Source organism: Oryzias latipes, chromosome 4 (genome assembly GCF_053564925.1).
Source record: "Oryzias latipes strain Hd-rR chromosome 4, Olatipes_Hd-rR_3.1".
NCBI classification, from domain to species: Eukaryota; Metazoa; Chordata; class Actinopteri; order Beloniformes; family Adrianichthyidae; genus Oryzias; species Oryzias latipes.
In genome coordinates this window covers 13,653,734-13,672,012 of record NC_136240.1, presented here as the reverse complement: position 1 = coordinate 13,672,012, position 18,279 = coordinate 13,653,734, and the positions used below count along the sequence as shown (strand labels likewise).

The window sequence follows — 18,279 nt, the reverse complement described above, 5'->3', positions numbered from 1 at the left end:
TGTTTATGATAGAAATAGGGAGCAAAACCATTCAAGCAGCTTACCTTTGGTCAGTCAAACTTAGGATTCTTTTAACCCTTGTGCTATCCTATGACCCCACCCTTACATTGACGTGTTCTTCCTACCATGACAAAGGTGGATAAAGGTGGAAAGATTTCATGTAATCCATGGATACCAGTGAAGATCACAAATCATTGAAGAAAAAAGGTTCAGAGCACTGTCTAGTGGGTCTAAATGACCCAACTCCCAATGGTAAAGTGCCTAGGATAGCACAAGGGTTAATCTGAATGTAAAAAAAAGCAACAACTGAAAACTGCGGAGCAGTTTCACCTTCATTTTTATTATCGTGTGGTTTCACATACTACTCACTAGTGACAAATGATGAAATGTTCAGTTCAGCATTTTCTGATGCACAACAGCATATCGTTTTTTTTCATGTTTGATTAAAGATCATAGTTTACAAATAAGCCCGCCTCTTCTTACACATGAAATATGACACTAGGAAAGTTGAAAACATGCAGCCATGCATATCTGGGCAAAATGCAGGAAGTTAGATTAGCACCAGTAAACACCCTTCCTCTAACTTGGAAAACAGGACGGAAATGATTTACTGTAAATAACATAGTGGTTGATTCACTGACAGAGTGGTTTGTGATGCACCTTCCGTTTTTCTAAAAGAAATATCAAGTCTGTCCTATAAAGGGAAATGGAGAATAGCTGTTCAAGGAAATCAGAACAGCCTTCATTTAACCCTTGTGCTATCTTAGATGACCCCACCCTTACATAGACGTGTTATTCCTACCATGACAAAGGTGGATAAAGTTGGAAAGATTTCATGTAATCCATGGACACCAGTGAGGTTCACAAATCATTGAAGAAAAAAGGTTCAGAGCACTGTCTAGTGGGTCTAGATGACCCAACTCCCAATGGTAAAGTGCCTAGGATAGCACAAGGGTTACAGAGGAAAACGTTTTACCTATGATCTATAAGCAGTTAATGATTTAGATTTAGAATAAAAATTAGAAGTAAACAAAAATATGTATACAACAGCAAAAAGGTATCAAAAAAGGTATTTGATCTTAAAGTAACGAAATGCAAATTTAAGAAAAAATGGCAAAAATAAGATCAACATAGACATTTCCTTCTGTTTTCAAATAACATAACATCTTTTAAAAGTGTGGTTCTGAAACAAAATCAAAGTGTTTAGATGTAATTTTATAAACAAAAAAAACAAAACCAATTAAACCACACAATTTTCATTCCATGGTAACCATTTTCCAGAGCAGGGCAAAATTAAACTAGTTTAATGCAAAAACCTTTATCTGTTTCAGTTTATTGAAGCTCCACTGTTCCATCTAATGATCAGTAAATTTGAAGCATCATTATTACACATTAAAAGCTCAAAAACATAAAAATGCATGTTGCTTGAAACCCAAGTCAAGAGATGAAACATGTAATTCACATCAAATTGTTGAAAAGAATTAATCAATGAAAAACGATGTAAATATAATTGTCTTTTTGTCTGAAGTGTAAAATTTGAAAACAAGGCAAGTGAAAATGTTGGATTTTAAAGTTTTTTTTTTAACCAGGTTTCATATTTCTTAATTTCACATTTGCAAATCACTGAACGCTATTACAACACATCAGGCAGGAAAATTGGATGACGTCTGTCCTGAGTTGTTTTTTTAGGGCTAGAGGAATTGTAAGAATGCCTTGGCTGACACCTTTGACACTGAAGCCAGGTCTGTGCTGGAATACTGGAGAAGAGAATCCAGTTAATTGTCAATTTTCAGAAGTGGGAGGAACGGTTTGGGTTCCAGTCTGGCAATGAAACACTGGATCAGCTTCCTCCTTTTGGTGGGACCTTCAAGCGAAGTTTGCACATTTGATCCCAACATGTTTTGTGAACCTGGTGAAAACGTTTGACTACTGTCTTCAGGATATGTCATGAAGGACTACCTGCACACCAATTGCAGTCCAGTTAGTTTCCAAAGACAGTCAAACTCTGCTATGGTTGCTTCTTTGTCTTTAGTTTTGTTCTAATCTTAACAGAGTTTATCAGCACTGCTTGAATGGCAAAAACGTCTGGCTCAAGGAACATTCAAATTTAACCTCTGCTATTCTATGAACCTCTTGGTTTTGTGAAGCCAAGACCTTCAGCTTGACCAGGGGCCTCATTTATAAACGTTGCGTACGCACAAAAGAAGGCGTACGCCACTCTCTACGCAATAGTTGAGATTTATAAAAAGCAAACTTGACGGGAAAATGTGCGGTCCTTCACGCAAGCTCTGACCCAGACGTACGCACAAAACGGGTGAAATGAGAAACGGCGACACCGTCGGCAGATGGAAGAAACACGTGAAAGTGACAGTGTGTGCCACATCGTGCTGGGATGTGCTGTGCTACACAATGTGGCACAGCTTAAAAACGTGCCTCTACCCCCTGGCGCTGATTGCTGTGTTGGCCCCGACCCTGAACCCCATCCCCACGCATTTGAGCCATTTGCTGCTGCTGTGCGCCAGCGTTTGGAAGTGATGCGTCGCTTGTAAAGAAAAAGAGGTGTGGAAAATATTATTTATTTAAGAATTCCCTCATCGTGCAGTTTATTTCAGTCAGGGCGATCTTGATTTCGCCCAACTCCTTGGCCACCTCTCTGATTGAACTACTGACTTCCCTCTGCATTTCAAGGACTGCATCGGTGAGGACGCGTCCACTGCTTGAGGGTTGAGAGCCGCGTGCCGTGGAGACGCTGGGGCCAGACGGCTGCTCAGCTGCAGCATCGTAACCACTGGCCCCGCTGGAACACCCAGCAACTAAAATAAAATTGTTCTATATTAATAATCTGTAATTGTGTAGCCTGCATACATGTGACTTGACTGGATTCATTTTAATTATTTCTCTTACCTGTGTCACCCTGACCCTGGCGCGTCGGCGTCCCCTCCGTCTCAGTCAGGTGACTGAGGCGGAGGAGGACGCCGATAAGGGGGACTTAATAGGGATTCCCCAATAATAGCGGTTAGTTTCCCATCAAGAGGGGTCAGCTCCGGTCCCCCCACCCCCACCCCCCCACGTGGCGGACACACTCTGCCGATGCAGCGCTAGACGTTTTTTTGCCTCGACTTTGATGTCCGATCATTTCTTTCATTTCTTTTTTATTTAACCACGGTCCGAGGTTGTGAGGCTACAGCATTTACGGCGTCTGCCACCGTTTGCCGCTCACGTGCCTTTTTGGCATTAGTGATGCTCACACTGTGCCCTCCAAACAACACTTTTGTCCTCTTTTCCACCTCGCCAACGATAACTTCTACTTCACATTGAGTGAAGTTACGTTTTTTTGATTTCCCCTCTGTGTTTGCCATGATTTAGCAAGCCATGAATATTAATTTGTGGGCGTTTCACGGACTATTTATGGGCAACTATGGGCGTGTCATGTAGCCGCAAAAGCTGCGCTGCATTTAGAATCGGTTGTGATTTATAAAGGGAAAGATGCGTAGGATGTGCGTGCGCACGGTTTTATAACTCCGAATATTTCTGTGCGTACGCACGTCCTATGTTTCATCCGTACGCCACTTCTGACGCAAATCCTACGCAAAGTTTTATAAATGAGGCCCCAGAGCCCCAGGTAAGCAGAACATCTAAGTATTAAACTGTTTTTTTTTTTGTTTTAGCAGTCATTTATTTAACTGTTAAAAGCTGGTTTTTGATTTGTGTCGTCATCTTGAATATTTTCTATTCAAAGGATACAATTATTATTTAGTCATATCTCAGTGGTTTTTACCCATTTCGTAAATGACAGCTGTCAAGACAAACTAAATCGGATGCGTCTTAACCTCTAACAAGCCTCTAACAAGCTAACCCTTTCTGCAGTCACAAATCCTGGAAATAAATGAGAAAACAAGGAGACTGTCTTGAGCAATAAAAGGTTAAAAGAATGCAACAAGCTATGATGATGAATCAACCATTGCATCAGGCTAAAACAAGATGCTTTTTATTGATGTTACTCAATTGACTTGGTGTAAGGTTTACTAAAGACAGACCATAAACACAAGGCCACAGTTATGGATGGTTTAGGGAGGCATGTCAGGTAAGGAAGAAGACCAGGTTTGCTCATAAAGACAAAGGAAGCATAAAAGTCACTTTATAAAAAGAAGATCTTCATCTTACACCAACAATAAAAAACTTTAAAACATTTTACATTATTTCTAAAAAAAATAATTCTGTGTTTCTTTTTTTTAACACCACCCTTAAATTAAGGCCACCCTTGAAATTTAAAAACCAATAAATCCTTAGCAGCAAGAAAAAAAATCTTTTGACAAAATTCCTCTTTGACTATTAGAACATGAAAATTACCTAAATTTAACAACAAAAAATTATGATTAAAAATAAAGAAAAAATATTATATTGTCATAGAAATTCCTATTTCTAAAATTAGCAAAAGCCCCAAAAGAACTAAAGATGAAACAAACAAAAATCAACATGCAGTTTGATGAAACAGCAAACCGTGCTTTCAGTGCATTTGTCCATTTTTTTCACTGCCATGTTAGTGATGGCCATCCAGTTTCCTATAATGAAATTCAGAAAACAGTGATTGAGAAGTATTTTACTTCATGTTATAAACAATTATATAAAAAAAAGCTAGATGTTTTTCTTAAAAACGGCTGAGATTGTCTAGTTGTCGGATTAAAATGTTTTTCTTTGATGCAATCTAACCTATTCTGATAATATTTTGTTTTAAATACTGAAAGGTAAATACAATTAAATATTAAAAATATCCCCAAATTCAGTTGTCTCATGACATTGGTTTGGATTACCCTGACTCAGACACTTATACAGAATCTGCCCTAAATCCAACTAATCACTTGAGCTCTGCTAGTTGTGGGTATCTAGTTTGACTCCACCATTCCGTCTGGGACCAGGTTGCTTTGGACTGAAGGCTGAGTGAACCTGCGAATAGTTCCTTGGAAAGATGGGTATAAGTTCATCATAGAGTTTCTGGACCAGTCCACGCGAGGGCGTAATCTCTGTAGAACCGACCTTCGGAAAAGGATGTAAACCCACGGGTCAAGGATCTGGTTGCAGGTGGCAAAGCGGATCCAGAGGAGAAGGTACCTGGCCTCAGGAGGTTTCCTGGACAGGGCACTTTGAGCAATGAAGATCTGATGTTAGAGGGATTGAGAAAAGACGATGTCGAAAAAAAAGAGAGAAAAAGAGCCAAAAAGATAAAAAAAAATTAAAAAAACAAGAGAGGGAAAAGTGAAGAGATTAAAAAGAAGGAACAAAACAAAGGAGTTAGGAAGAGAAAGAAGAATCACAAAAAAGGAAAAAATTAGTTAGCAAAAACAAAGTCACATGTTGAATATCCTTGAACAAAGTTGCAACAACATGATTATGCATCAGATTGTACCACTATTTTTATGAAATCCTTTACTATTTTAGCCTTTTATGAGATCACTTCAGGCAAAAGTCTTTTAGAAATACAAGCTCACTGACAATTGTTTTTCAGTCAGACAAATGTGTACAAAACCCATTTGTGTGAAAAAACTGGTGGATTTCTATGTTAAGATTACTAAAAAATGTTTGTTATAGTTTAGGGTGATTTCCTCAGGAAGAACACTGGTGGTTCCTCTGTTGTACTCAGTAAACTTGTATTTATACAACAGTTAATCTGAACATTTGTTTTGGTGCAACTTTTTTTTCAAAAACAAACTTTATAAAAGTAAAACATCCAATTTTGTTATAAAATATTTTTTTCAAGGTTTGTGATTTTTTAAAATTATTTAAGTGTTGCACCAATTATTCCGACAGTGTCTTTCCTGTTAATGATGTTAAGACGAAGACTAGAAAAGAAAACTGAAGCACTTCCTGTTGGCTCCGTCATGCAAATATGCAATAAAGGTAAATCATCTGACAATGTAGGTCAATCCTAGCTTCATAAAACTTGGTATCCTACCTATGACCTGAGTGACACAGCTGTCACAAGGGAATGAGACTTAAAAGTATTTATGGTCTCTTTCTGCATCCTGAGGATAAAAGATTTGTAAACCATGACACTTAGACACGCACAAAACAGATTTGACTCATGACCTTATTTAGATTCTATAACAAGGTTTATATTGACCTAACACAAATGTCTTCACATGTACATTACCTTTTAAATAATGTCCATAATCTGAATGAGGTAAAATTCAGAAGATGTTAACACGCACCATTGGGTCTGTCAACAGCTTTACTGCTTGATAGTTGTAATATATTTTAAGTTAAAACACTCAAACATTTTTCTTTGCTAATTTTACAAATGTAGCCGTAAAGTCAATGGACTCCCAGTCATCTTTGGATTACCCAGAAGAATTTTAACCCTTTTCCATTGGTTGTTGCTTTTGTGAATACAGCTTAAAGGGCCCATGCCATGCTAAATCAAAATTTTGAGCTTTTGAGTGTATTATAATGTTCATTCCTCACAAAAAGAAACCCCAAAGCAGTATTTTGATCTGTTCCGCTGACGTAGACAAGTGAGAACAGCCCCAACAAGGAGGGGTCTGCGCTTTCAGCACCATCCCCAGGCTAACACATTTTATATGAGCGTATGCACATCCATCTTTGCAAATGTTCGGATGTTGTTTGTTTTTGTGATCGACTCTTTGATGTCATGAAATGGGCGACACCCACACGGAGCAAAAGCCGGTGTGTCAGAGATCAAGTAATCTTACTTCCAGATATATGTATATATTTTTTTACAATAAAAGGATTAAGAATAAGGGCACTTTAAAAAAGCCAGAACACTGAGGGTCACTGACCTACTTAAGGCTGAATCTGAAAATTGGCTTAAAGTGTCAGTGTTCAAAAGACACTGATTAAACTTTTATGTACTACACTGATGTCAGAATGTATTTTGATTATGCCAAAGGTTGTGTCCGAATTAGCTCACTACTTCCTAACCCTTAAAAGATGATCTAGTGTGGGCCTATCAAGTGCCCTGGACAAAAAAAAAATTATATGTGAAGCATTTTGCACTCAAGAGGCAAAACATTTTGAAAAACTAAATTGTAATTTTTTTCACATGCCAAAAAAGTTAAAATGAAATTCCTTTTTTTTCTTAAAGTTACACTCACAATAATAATGGACATGCATTTAAAAAAAGCTGAAAAATATAACTTAAACCAGAAGTTACTGTAATTGAGCTATGGATGTTATGGCAAGTATCTTCTTGTGTTTAAGGAGGCAAGGATTTCTGTAGCTCCCGATCCATATTTCTGTATTCACATTATAAAGCCACTAAAAATGAAGAAAAGAAGGGAAAAGAAGTTAGCCGTATAATTTAAGATGGCTCATGCAAAAAGACAGAGGCATTGCCTATTTCCTTTTATATTACCTTTAACTAAGTGAAAAAAAATGTACAACTTCAGAAAACGATGCGTCTTAAAATGTGCTTTAATGTATGCTCAGAAGTTAATATTTAATGGCATGCCACTGACTAAACTACAGTGTTAAAACAAGAATAGGTGGATGGATGTTTTACAGGCCGGGGACTCAGTTCCTCCCTGCAGTGATCACTGAAGTGAATGTTGGTCAGAACTGACTCACAGACGTTGGTGCCTCTCACTGGTTTTCAGGGAAAGTTAAGGAGATAATTAAGATGAAAGTTTTTTTACAGTATTGCTACACGTTGGAAGGTTTGTATGTAGGAAAGGTTGGAAAGAACTCATAAAAATAATGTGTGAAGGAGTGTAAGGCACTATGAATGAAACTTTTGTCCTGTAACTCATTGATTAGAACAGATCGACTGCCTAAAATGTTAAGCAGCAGGACCTCACTGGAAAAATGTCTCTCTCAAAGTAAGTTAAAAAAGATTTAGAATGTGAGATGTTTTTCCTTGCTATAGGTAAAATAAATCTGCCAATGTGGTTTCATTTTTCTTGGTAAGATTTTTAAAAACTATTTAGTGAAATCCTGCTCTTTAATGACAAAAATGAATGTTGAAATTGCTTGCATTGAGAATTTGTTTATATATATATTTAAAGTAGATACATTTTTATACATACATGCTTATACTTGTTCCCTTAAGACCAGTTAAAATATGTGTAATTATACAAGTATTAGCACAAGTAATGTAAATATAGTATAGATTTTGAGATACGATTATCAGAATTATTAATAAATTATAAGTAAAAAAGACAATACTTAAAATAAGATGTATCCAAGACCAAATGACTCAACAAGATATTCAAGATTTATTGTCTTAAAACGAGTTGTTATATGATACTGAAAAGTTACTAGTAAGTTGGTTTTGTCTGATATCAAGTGTAAAATATATTTAAACTAGAAACCAGAAAAAACTTTGTGAAATTGTGTTTTTGAACCGCTTGAGTCATTAGTCTATGAAAAAAATAGTCCTTTATCTGCTTGTAACTTTGGACATACACTAAATGACTGAACAAAGTTTTCTATTTAATTTCATAAAACCCAAAGACTTTGTTTAGTTTTTTTGTTTCTAATACGGTGAGTTGTCATGTGTTAGGTTAGATGTAGTAGTTTATACTTATTTTTATTAAGCAAGCATGAGGAAGTATTTTTGTTCAGTCCTTTTTAAGCACAAAGGTCACTAGTTCTCCTTTAACCTTACTAACTTTAGACTATTTTCTACTTCTGCAGCTTTAAAAAAAAAGTGACCAAACAGTACAAAAAAACTTGTGTAACAAATTACAATTCTGAGACAATACTTAAAGATATCACTTTAAAAAAAAAAAGTAGTCCGTAGTGTAATAAAGTTTAGAAGTAATTTGCACAACATCATATTTGGATAGTTGTGACATCAAAAAATCTTCCCCTCGTTTTTTTTGTGGCTCAAATTGAAACAGGGAATTGTGCTGTAATGCTTATTTTTACCACTGAAAGGTGCCATTTTGGGGGACAGAGACAAATTTTGTCAACACAGAAATGAATACCATTTTTTAAGAGTAACAGAATCTGTTGAGATGCTTGCTAAGAAAGTTACTAAACTATTTTGTACACAGTAAATGCACTTTTCCCTCTTATTTTTCCGCTGGTGAAACTGTAAAGTTCAACAATATGACTGATATTTTATTTTATATGAAAAGTTTAAAGTAATTGGAAGGCTTATCTTAAAGCATTATTTCAGCAATTAGGCTAACTGGTATTGGATTTCTATCTGTGAAGGGACATGGCTTCATTGTGTTTAAAGAATAACAGTGGTAATGGTGGGAATTTCCTTTAAAGGCGTTGTTTCACTTTTGCTCAAGGATTAAAGTGGGTTTTTTCGTAAAAAGATTTGTGCGATGTAGGGTGAGACCAGAACACTCAGATTAACTGAAAAGCAGCAACACTAATGAGAAGTGAAGCTTAAAAGAGGAATGTGGGGAAAAGGGAGCTTAGGTCTCTGATGCCTTATTGGGACTTGAACAATTCAAGACCACGGATGATTAGAAACATCCGAGGTAGGTCAAAGTAAAAGCAATGCTCTCAAATTCTGTTAGAAGATATCTAAGAGATTTTAATACTCAGAGAGGACAGACAAAACTATGAAACATCTTTATCTTTAACTGCTTCTTAATTTTTAATTTTTTTTTTTATCATTTAACCTTTATTTATTTATCCAGGCCAGTCAAATTAAGAAAAAACAATATTTTATTCAACTGTGGCCTGGCAAAAGGCAAGACCTTTTGAGAAAGAAAAATAAAAGGAGTTACAGGAGACACAGACAGAAACAATAAGAATGAAACAGCTATAACACAAAATTATTAAAATAATTAAAATCATAAATAGTTAAAATCATAAAAGTATAGGTTACAGCCACATTTTTCTTTAAAATGATCATTAGGATTCTTTGTAAAAACTCTTAGAAATAAAAGTGTCCAGCCATTTCTGCAGCTCCCTAGCCATATTTCTGTATTCACGTTATAAAGCCACTAAAAATGAAGAAAAGAAGGGAAAAGAAGTTCGCTGTATAATGTAAGATGGCTCATGCAAAAAGACAGAGGCATTGCCTATTTCCTTTTTTATGACCTTTAACTCAGTGAAACAAAATGTACAACTTCTGAAAATGATGCGTCTTAAAATGTGCTTTAATGTATGCTCAGAAGTTAATATTTAATGGCATGCCACTGACTAAACTACAGTGTTAAAACAAGAATAGGTGGATGGATGTTTTACAGGCCGGGGACTCAGTTCCTCCCTGCAGTGATCACTGAAGTGAATGTTGGTCAGAACTGACTCACAGACATTGGTGCCTCTCACTGGTTTTCAGGGGAAGTTAAGGAGACAATTAAGATGACAGGTTTTCAACAGTATTGCTACACGTTGGAAGGTTTGTATGTCAGAAAGGTTGGAAAGAACTTATAGAAATAATGTATGAAGGAGTGTAAGGCACTATGAATGAAACTTCTGTTAGAAAATATCTAAGAGATAGTCTCTGGGTGCTGCAGACTGAAAAGATAAAGAACTCTATGACGAGTTTGATTTAGGGACTGTTAACAGAATCAGTTTTGCAGAGCGGGTGTTGTACATGGAAATTAAATGTAACATCATGGATCGAAAAGTAAAAAGAAAAAGTTCTCTAAAAGTTCAAGGTGGAGGTGGGACTGCACCAAGGATCAGTTTTAAGCTCCTTCTTGTTTATGTGGTGATGGACAGACTGACAGATGATGTTAAACATCAAACTCTGTGGACTTTGATGTTTGCAAATTACATCTTAATCTGTAGTAAAGCAGATTTAAGAACATCTGAGCGGTAGAAATTTACTCTGGAATGGAGAGGAATGAAGGTCAGCCGCTGCAAGAAAGAGTTTCTGTGCGTAAATAATAATTAGCGAATAAAAACAAATTAACTCACACAATAGGTCATTTAAAAACGTGCAATGGATATGAACAGTACATTGATTTACAGCAGATAAATTCAAATTTCTGCCACAGGACTAGTGTTCATCATCCTCTATATAAGAACGGCTATGGGTGAAGCGATTTTGGAAAATCATGGTTGGTGGTTTTATGGAGGAGATGAGGTCCTTTAATTCTGCATGACACACTCAACTTTTTGATGAGCTGTGTGACGTGTTTCCATTGCAGTTGTGTAAAATATTTCAATTTTAGATAGGACTCAAAAACCACCTCCTCCAAGCGCAAAACTTTTTTTTTTTTCATAAATGCAAGGTTTTTCAAAATTTTCATGTTTCTAATGGGCAAATTTACTATCGCAAATCCAATTTGCGCATTTGCATAGTCAGTGGAAATGCAGCTAATGATGGAAAAAAGAGACAGGGGACAGACAAATGTCAAAGTTCTTTTTGGGAGTGACCAGGATGGATAGGATCATGAATGAATCCATCAGAGGAATAGATCATGCTAGATGTTTTGGAGAATAAATGCTGGGAAGACAGTTTGGACACATTATGAGAAAGGACAGTAATTATGTTGGTAAAACGATGCAGAGTTTATATTTACCAGGTAAAAATCCCTAAAAAAAAGAAAAAAATAAGTTGGTGTGAGTTAGGAGGATACTGAAGATAATACTAGATTGATGTGGATGATTTGCTGAGTAAGGGAAGGTGTTTCATTCTTCTCTGAAAAGGCTGTGAGAGTTTTTACTATATTTTACAATACTAATGTTCTACGGTTTGCAGACTCCTTTTATGCAAACAGACTTGCAGAATTCACAAATCATTTACTGAAATTTACAAAAAAAGCTTTTCTGTGTTTACAAATTTTGTTCCTTCTGTCAGTGTTTTTGTGCAGTGACAAAACGGTGGCTTCCACTTCTAATACAAAAATCGTTTAAGACGGTCAGTGCGTCAATAATTTTAAAGTAATCAATCAGAAAGATTCTTCAGCTTTGGGGTGGGGCATTAGCTGAATCTATTTGGTGAATCTAAAAGTTATTCATATCCTTAGCGGTCTGACTGAGCCATGTAAATACCTTCACTAAGTTTGAAAGAAAATCAGAATAAAACATTTGTCACAAATACTGTATTACTCTCATTAAGACAAAACAAAACAAGAACTCACCAGGAGGGGGCACCAGCAGACAGTAGCAATGACCAAAATCAAGATAAGTTGAAGCATCATTTCCACTTCATGGTCTCGGCGTCTCTGAGTTCTGTCCGGTCCGCAGCAAACTTTGAGCAGGGTCACCACACTTACTGTGTTCAGTAAAAAGGACAGAGCAATGCTTGTCAGTCCAACTACAGAGAAGAGTAGGGAGAAGGCCCAATCATTTGTCTTTGAACTGATGTTAAGAAAGCACCAGGAGCCGGGCGTCTGAATGTGATAGCTTCCGAAGCCCGTCAGAGGCAGCAGAGAAATGCAGCCTGCAAAAAACCACACCATCAGCACCATGGAAACCGTCCGTCCTTTGGCAGTTTTGGTGGACCGTGCAAATGGAAGGTTGATTCCAATGAATCTCTCCACAGCCATGGTGGCTCCAAGAAGCAGAGGGCACAGTCCATAAAAAACCATTGAAATACCCATAAAGTTACAGAAGTGGCAGCCCAGGTCTGATTGACGCCAGTCAATATGGTTCACATAGAAGGAGATCACAACGGAGCCTGTTACTAGAAGACCCATGAAGTCTGTAACGACAAGACCACCAAGGAAGATGAGGAAAAATGAGCGTGAACGGCTTTGGGTCCTCTGGCAGGATTTGATGAGAACAATGACGGCGATTAGATTAGAGGTGAGGCCCAAAGCGCTGAAAATGGCTGAGAAGTGGACTCCTCCGATATTTGGATCGTGGATGTACGGTGAGCTGGTGTTGGAGTAGCAGAGTGGAACGCTGCTGTTTGAGTAATTCATGATGCTCAGACGGTTTGGAGTTTCAGGGTCTCTCAGACACAAGAGGGTGATGACAAGTTCAGGAAGTCTTCTTTGTGCATCTAACAGCAAAGACAAAAAAAACAGTAAAGTTCACCTGCAGGACCAAAAAACAACTACATCACTTCTTCGCACACACTGACAAGAATAACAGAACGACCCTTTGTATCTCAAAGACCCACTCCAATATAAATTGTGTTTTTGGTGTTTTTCACATATTCTTGTGGCATTTTACTGATGACGGAGGACATATACTAAGAAAATCAAGCTTAAAATTGCATTTCTGAGTATGTCTTTGTTCAAACTGTTGTGAATCAGGAGCAGACAAAAAATATCATTGGAAGGAGCTTGTAGCAGTGACGTAGGTGTTAAAATTGATGGGTCACAAGCTTCCTGCTCTTCTCCATTCTGATGGATTCACTTGTAGACAACTAAAAAGACACGTCTGCGTTGTCCTAGAGCTAGCATCTGGCTCCAAACTGCACGGCTAGAACCAGAATTGTCAGGTTGGGGTTGTGAAAGTCTGTAAGCTAGCGGGAAGGCAGAAAAACAAAGGGATGATGGGATATGTGGCCAGGCTTACATCAAACCAATGGTCCCACCCACAATCAGGTCAATTTCTAACAAACTCCTGCCACTCTGCAGAAACTGTCCTAGAAAACAACACAAGTCTTTGATTTCGGTTAATTACGGCATTGTAATAATTAAATAATAAAAAAATAACTAAAAATTAAAAGACTTTTGGAAATGCTTTCACAATAAATAAGAAAATGGAGTGGAACTTTAAAGAATTACTTACTGAAAGGAACATTTTTGTTTACTAAAGCAATATTTAATCACATACACGTCTTGGTAACATTTTTCACTGGAAAATTATTGCATGGCAACAATAAAATTTTCACTAAATGGAGATACCAAATAGCCTAGATGATAGAAAGTTAACCTCACTTGGAGTACTAAAGTCTTTTCTAAAACTGTTACTAAAATAGCATTCAAACAATTACAGGGAAATAATTTCCAGCATTACATTTTTAGACCAAGATGCAGATTAACCCTTGTGCTATCTTAGATGACCCCACCCTTGCATTGACGTGTTCTCCCTACCATGACAAAGGTGGATAAAGGTGGAAAGATTTCATGTAATCCATGGACACCAGTGAAGATCACAAATCATTGAAGAAAAATGGTTCAGGTCACTGTCTAGAGGGTCGAGATGACCCAACTCCCCTATGTTAAAGTGCCTAGGATAGCACAAGGGTTAAAATATATTGTACCAAGACTATATATAACACTTATAAACAATCGTGCAGCACATAAATGAGATGTAACACAGGCATTTCCTGACAGGAAACGCAGTTCTGACAACCGTGATGACAGTCATCAACAGGAAATGATCCAAGTCCCATGCTTTTTTTTAAAGTGCTCCCGAGTGCCCCAGACTGCCCTGTTTCCTGAATGCTACTACAAATAAAGCAACTACCTTTGAAAAACGAAATATTAATCTGTTGACATATCTTTAAGAAACATGTGGTTACGCTTCTAAATTACAGTTATAAATCCCTCAGTCTAATGAAAGCTTTGGATTACTTTAACTTTTACAAACGAGAAAATATCAAATAAAGAGCTAAACAAGAGTATAAGTTACCTGAGTTTTTCCTGTTATTTCGTCTTTGCTGTTTTGTTTCTCCAAGACGAATGAATGTTGAACAGGAAGTGAATGAATACATGACAGCAGATGAAAAACTGCTTTGGAAATTTATCTCATGACACAGAAACAAGTTAACACAAAAACTATGTTATCCCATCAAATGAGTGCTCTCAAAAGGGATAAACGCCTCCGGTCTTGTTAGCCTCTTCATTTTTTAGCTCAGTGAATTTGTGTCGTGCATAAACAGCAGAAGAGAAGCATTTGTCTCACGTCAAAGCACTCTTCCATTGCTTATTGTTTACCTCTCCTACTTAAGCCAAGACTAAGGGACAAGGCCTGCACAGACAGTTTAACAAAAGGCGGAAAGCAGTGTTTTTTCACTTATCACAAATAACAGGAGCACCATTGAGGACTCTTGGAGTGATCTCATTTGTTGTATATGCAAAAAAATACAAGCTGTTTAAATTGCATTTTTTAGCAGTTCATGTTATTTTGCACTATGGCAACTGCATATCCATCTAAGCCAATTTAATGAAGCTGTGGCAGCAGCTATGCATTGATATATGTTTTGTCATGGGATGCATTCCCTTTCTGTCTTGATTCACAACCAAAAAGGAGGGATTATAAACAAATACCTAAGGTTTCCAGCCAAGAAATCAGTTTATCCTCTGTTTGACCTTTTTTTGTTGAACAGTCTACATCATTATTTAAGGTCAGTTCTTGTTTTTTTCTGAGGGATATCAAAAACTCAAGTTGCAACATTACAAATAAGTAAATAAATGTTTTTTTGGTCTCTAAAAGACATGCAAGTCCTCAAATAGTAAATGTTTATTAATGCAACTATAATCAACTTTTTCTTTTTGGCCTAAGGGATTTGGTAACATTTCTTAAAATGCAAAACCCTTACGTTTAATTACAAAGCCGTAAAATGTGACTCAAAAGAAGTGGTGACACTGAGAATGCAACAAGAAAAACAGCAGTTTTAGGGTGCAAAGGACATCGAAATGAAAGCATACTGTAAATGTGAGAAAGTGTGTGAATATAGTTGAATGATCTTCACCCATGGCTGACTGTAGGCAAGCCTGGGCAATACTCCCTAAATAATGTCACTGTCACCGCCGAATCGGATGGCTTGCAACAATCCACAATTAACCACAGGAGTTTTAAAAAAAAGAAAATCCTTAATTTTTTTATCTTGAAATTTTTCCTGACTCATCTTTACTCTCGCTTCAGACCAAATCCCAACTGCAATTGGAAGCAGCTGCAGAAAGCACTGATGCCACAAGAAAAAGAACAGGAACCCCGGATTTATATCTGCAGGCGATAAGCAAACTCTGTGTTTGAATCAGTCGACACCACCTTAAAGTTATACCTTTTTATTCTGTGTGATAAAAAAAATTCACGCAAATTAGTGTGCACGAAAATATGTTTGTATTAATTATGTATCAATTATTAAAGAAAAACTGGACAGCTGCACTTGATTGTTATCACTAATTCTAATATTCTTTTGCCATGGTGTCACATTCTCTTGGATCTCTACTTTGTAGCAGGTGTGCGCCTCATCTCGTGTATTTTTGGCGGATAAAAAACACTTAATGGGTTACAAATTGGCACCAATATAATCAGTTAGCGAGAAATAAGCAAATGAAGTAATTAAAAATAAAGCGTCTTTTATGACGATAGAAGGACCAAAACAGCAAAGCGCATGCGGCACCTGCAGTCACAGGCTGGGTGCAGGGGAGGCACGGAGTGCAGGTGCCTCACCTGCCGCTTTCTCATATATTTGAACAGAACATTCCTAAATTTTCTCCTTTATTTTTGACCAAAGAAATGTTAAATATCCACACAAAACAAAGGTTTTAAAAAAATAGACATGTCTAAAAATTCATATTTGATTTTATTTTGCACAAATACGGTCTTTTTCAAATGGTACTTTTTTTCCCCATGTTTTTCTGATTCACAAAGATTTTAAGTGTTTAAGATCTATGAATTGAGGGAGAGATGGGTTCCCTTCACTTGCAGCATTTTTATCAGGTCCCACAGGAAGCAATGATAAAAGACAAAGTGCTTTCTACATGCAATTACCTATAAGTGGCTGTTGGTATACCTACTCAATGACTCGCTCAAGCATCTAATCAATATCCGTCATTGCATTTTGGTAAAACAACAGAACGGTTTCCCATTAACCCTTGTGCTATCCTAGGCACTTTAACAGTGGGAGTTGGGTCATGTAGACCCACTAGACAGTGCTCTGAACCTTTTTTCTTCAATGATTTGTGATCTTCACTGGTGTCCATGGATTACATGAAATCTTTCCACCTTTATCCACCTTTGTCATGGTAGGGAGAACATGTCAATGTAAGGGAGGGGTAGGATAGCACAAGGGTTAAAAACTAATGAGAAACCACAGACAGATGATATGCGGTCGATCAAGAAGTTCGAATTAATAATGAGAACTAAAGTTTCCAAATTTCCCAACAGGCACAAGTTAATCGCAGTGGAATCCTGCTTTTTATTATAAAAGCAAAGAAGGGATCGTGTCTAGGTTTACTGTAAAGGTTGAAGAGCATTACATTACAGCCAACCAATCCTCTACTTTTCATTTTTGCTTCATGTTTCTAATAAGAGGGATAGGAGATGAACACAAAATGAAACCAAAGCAAAGAAAAACAACACAAAAAAAAAAAAAAACTAATGACAAGAAATAAACAAACAGCCCCTTATACAGTATAACATTTATCACCAAACAATATGAGAAAATATCACAGCTTTTACAATCTATGATTAGAAAATTTGAATATATATTTGTATATTTTTATGGATAATTTTAAGTATAAATAAGAATTCTTACCAGTCCTGAAGTGCTTTCATAACCAGGATGATTGCCATTTAGGATGTTCTAATTATTCCATCCAAACAAGTCCCGTTTTTGGATGAATGATCTCAAAAACACAATCACCACAGGATGAGGTGGTGGAGGTGTCACATTTGAAAAGTATCATCTAAAGCTAAAGCCTGACACAGCAACAGCCTTTCTGCAGTTTTCCCGAACTGTTTCCCCTCATCTCTCTGCGTTGCTCTCTCCGCCACGCCAGCTCAGATACTCATCACTCTCTCCGGCCAGACTTCCTTTTGCTTGAACTCCCCCACCTCCCAGAATGCAAGGAGGAAGGACTCCAAGAAGTCACTTCATCGTATCACTGACTGGAAAATAAACAAGGGAAAAAGGTGTTGTGCAAAGTACTCTTGATAAACCCAATGATTCAGTAAAATACTAAATAAAGTTTCCAGAGAACAATAAAGTTGCATGACGTAGAGAGGATGGCAAAAACAGATGTTTGAAATATGGTGACTATTGGAACATTTTTTCTTCTTTAGTTTTATGTAGAAACAGTTTTAGCAAAGTTTATGTCAGCAATAAGCAACCACATGTGTTCTGCATATGTGGTCTGTGTTAATCACATCCAGTAAGTCCAAAAAAGAGACAACAACAAAAGCTATGCAGACTTTGATCTCCGCAAGAATGCAGTTTATCTTTTTCTATAAGATCTGAATGGACAAACTCAAGATATATTTGTTTTAGGAATGACAAAATAAAGCTCCAGTACTACATAAGGAGGACAATACCCTCATACGTGAAACAGAGGGTAAAACCTTAGAGGTGATTTATTAGCTTGGCCTTATTAGCCCTGAGGAGACATTGTGTAAAAAGTTGTGGTTTTTGTAAACAAAGAAAAGTGTAAAAATAACAAGCAATGGTGTTAAAACCAATTGATGAGAAACAGCTGGATGCAGTGACATCTGGAGGTCTTG

General features: G+C 37.0%; 1 protein-coding gene across 1 annotated transcript; it reads right to left on the bottom strand.

The window, feature by feature from the left end:
• Positions 1-3,950: 3,950 nt before the first annotated feature.
• Positions 3,951-17,596, bottom strand: tbxa2r (thromboxane A2 receptor). Its single transcript, XM_020702326.3, has 3 exons — positions 17,318-17,596; positions 12,015-12,880; positions 3,951-5,156 (listed from the first exon to the last, which is right to left on the bottom strand). Exons 2-3 carry the CDS (start codon positions 12,798-12,800, stop codon positions 4,884-4,886), a joined length of 1,059 nt encoding a protein of 352 aa, XP_020557985.1. The 5' UTR covers positions 12,801-12,880; positions 17,318-17,596; the 3' UTR covers positions 3,951-4,883.
• Between the last annotated feature and the right edge of the window lie 683 nt (positions 17,597-18,279).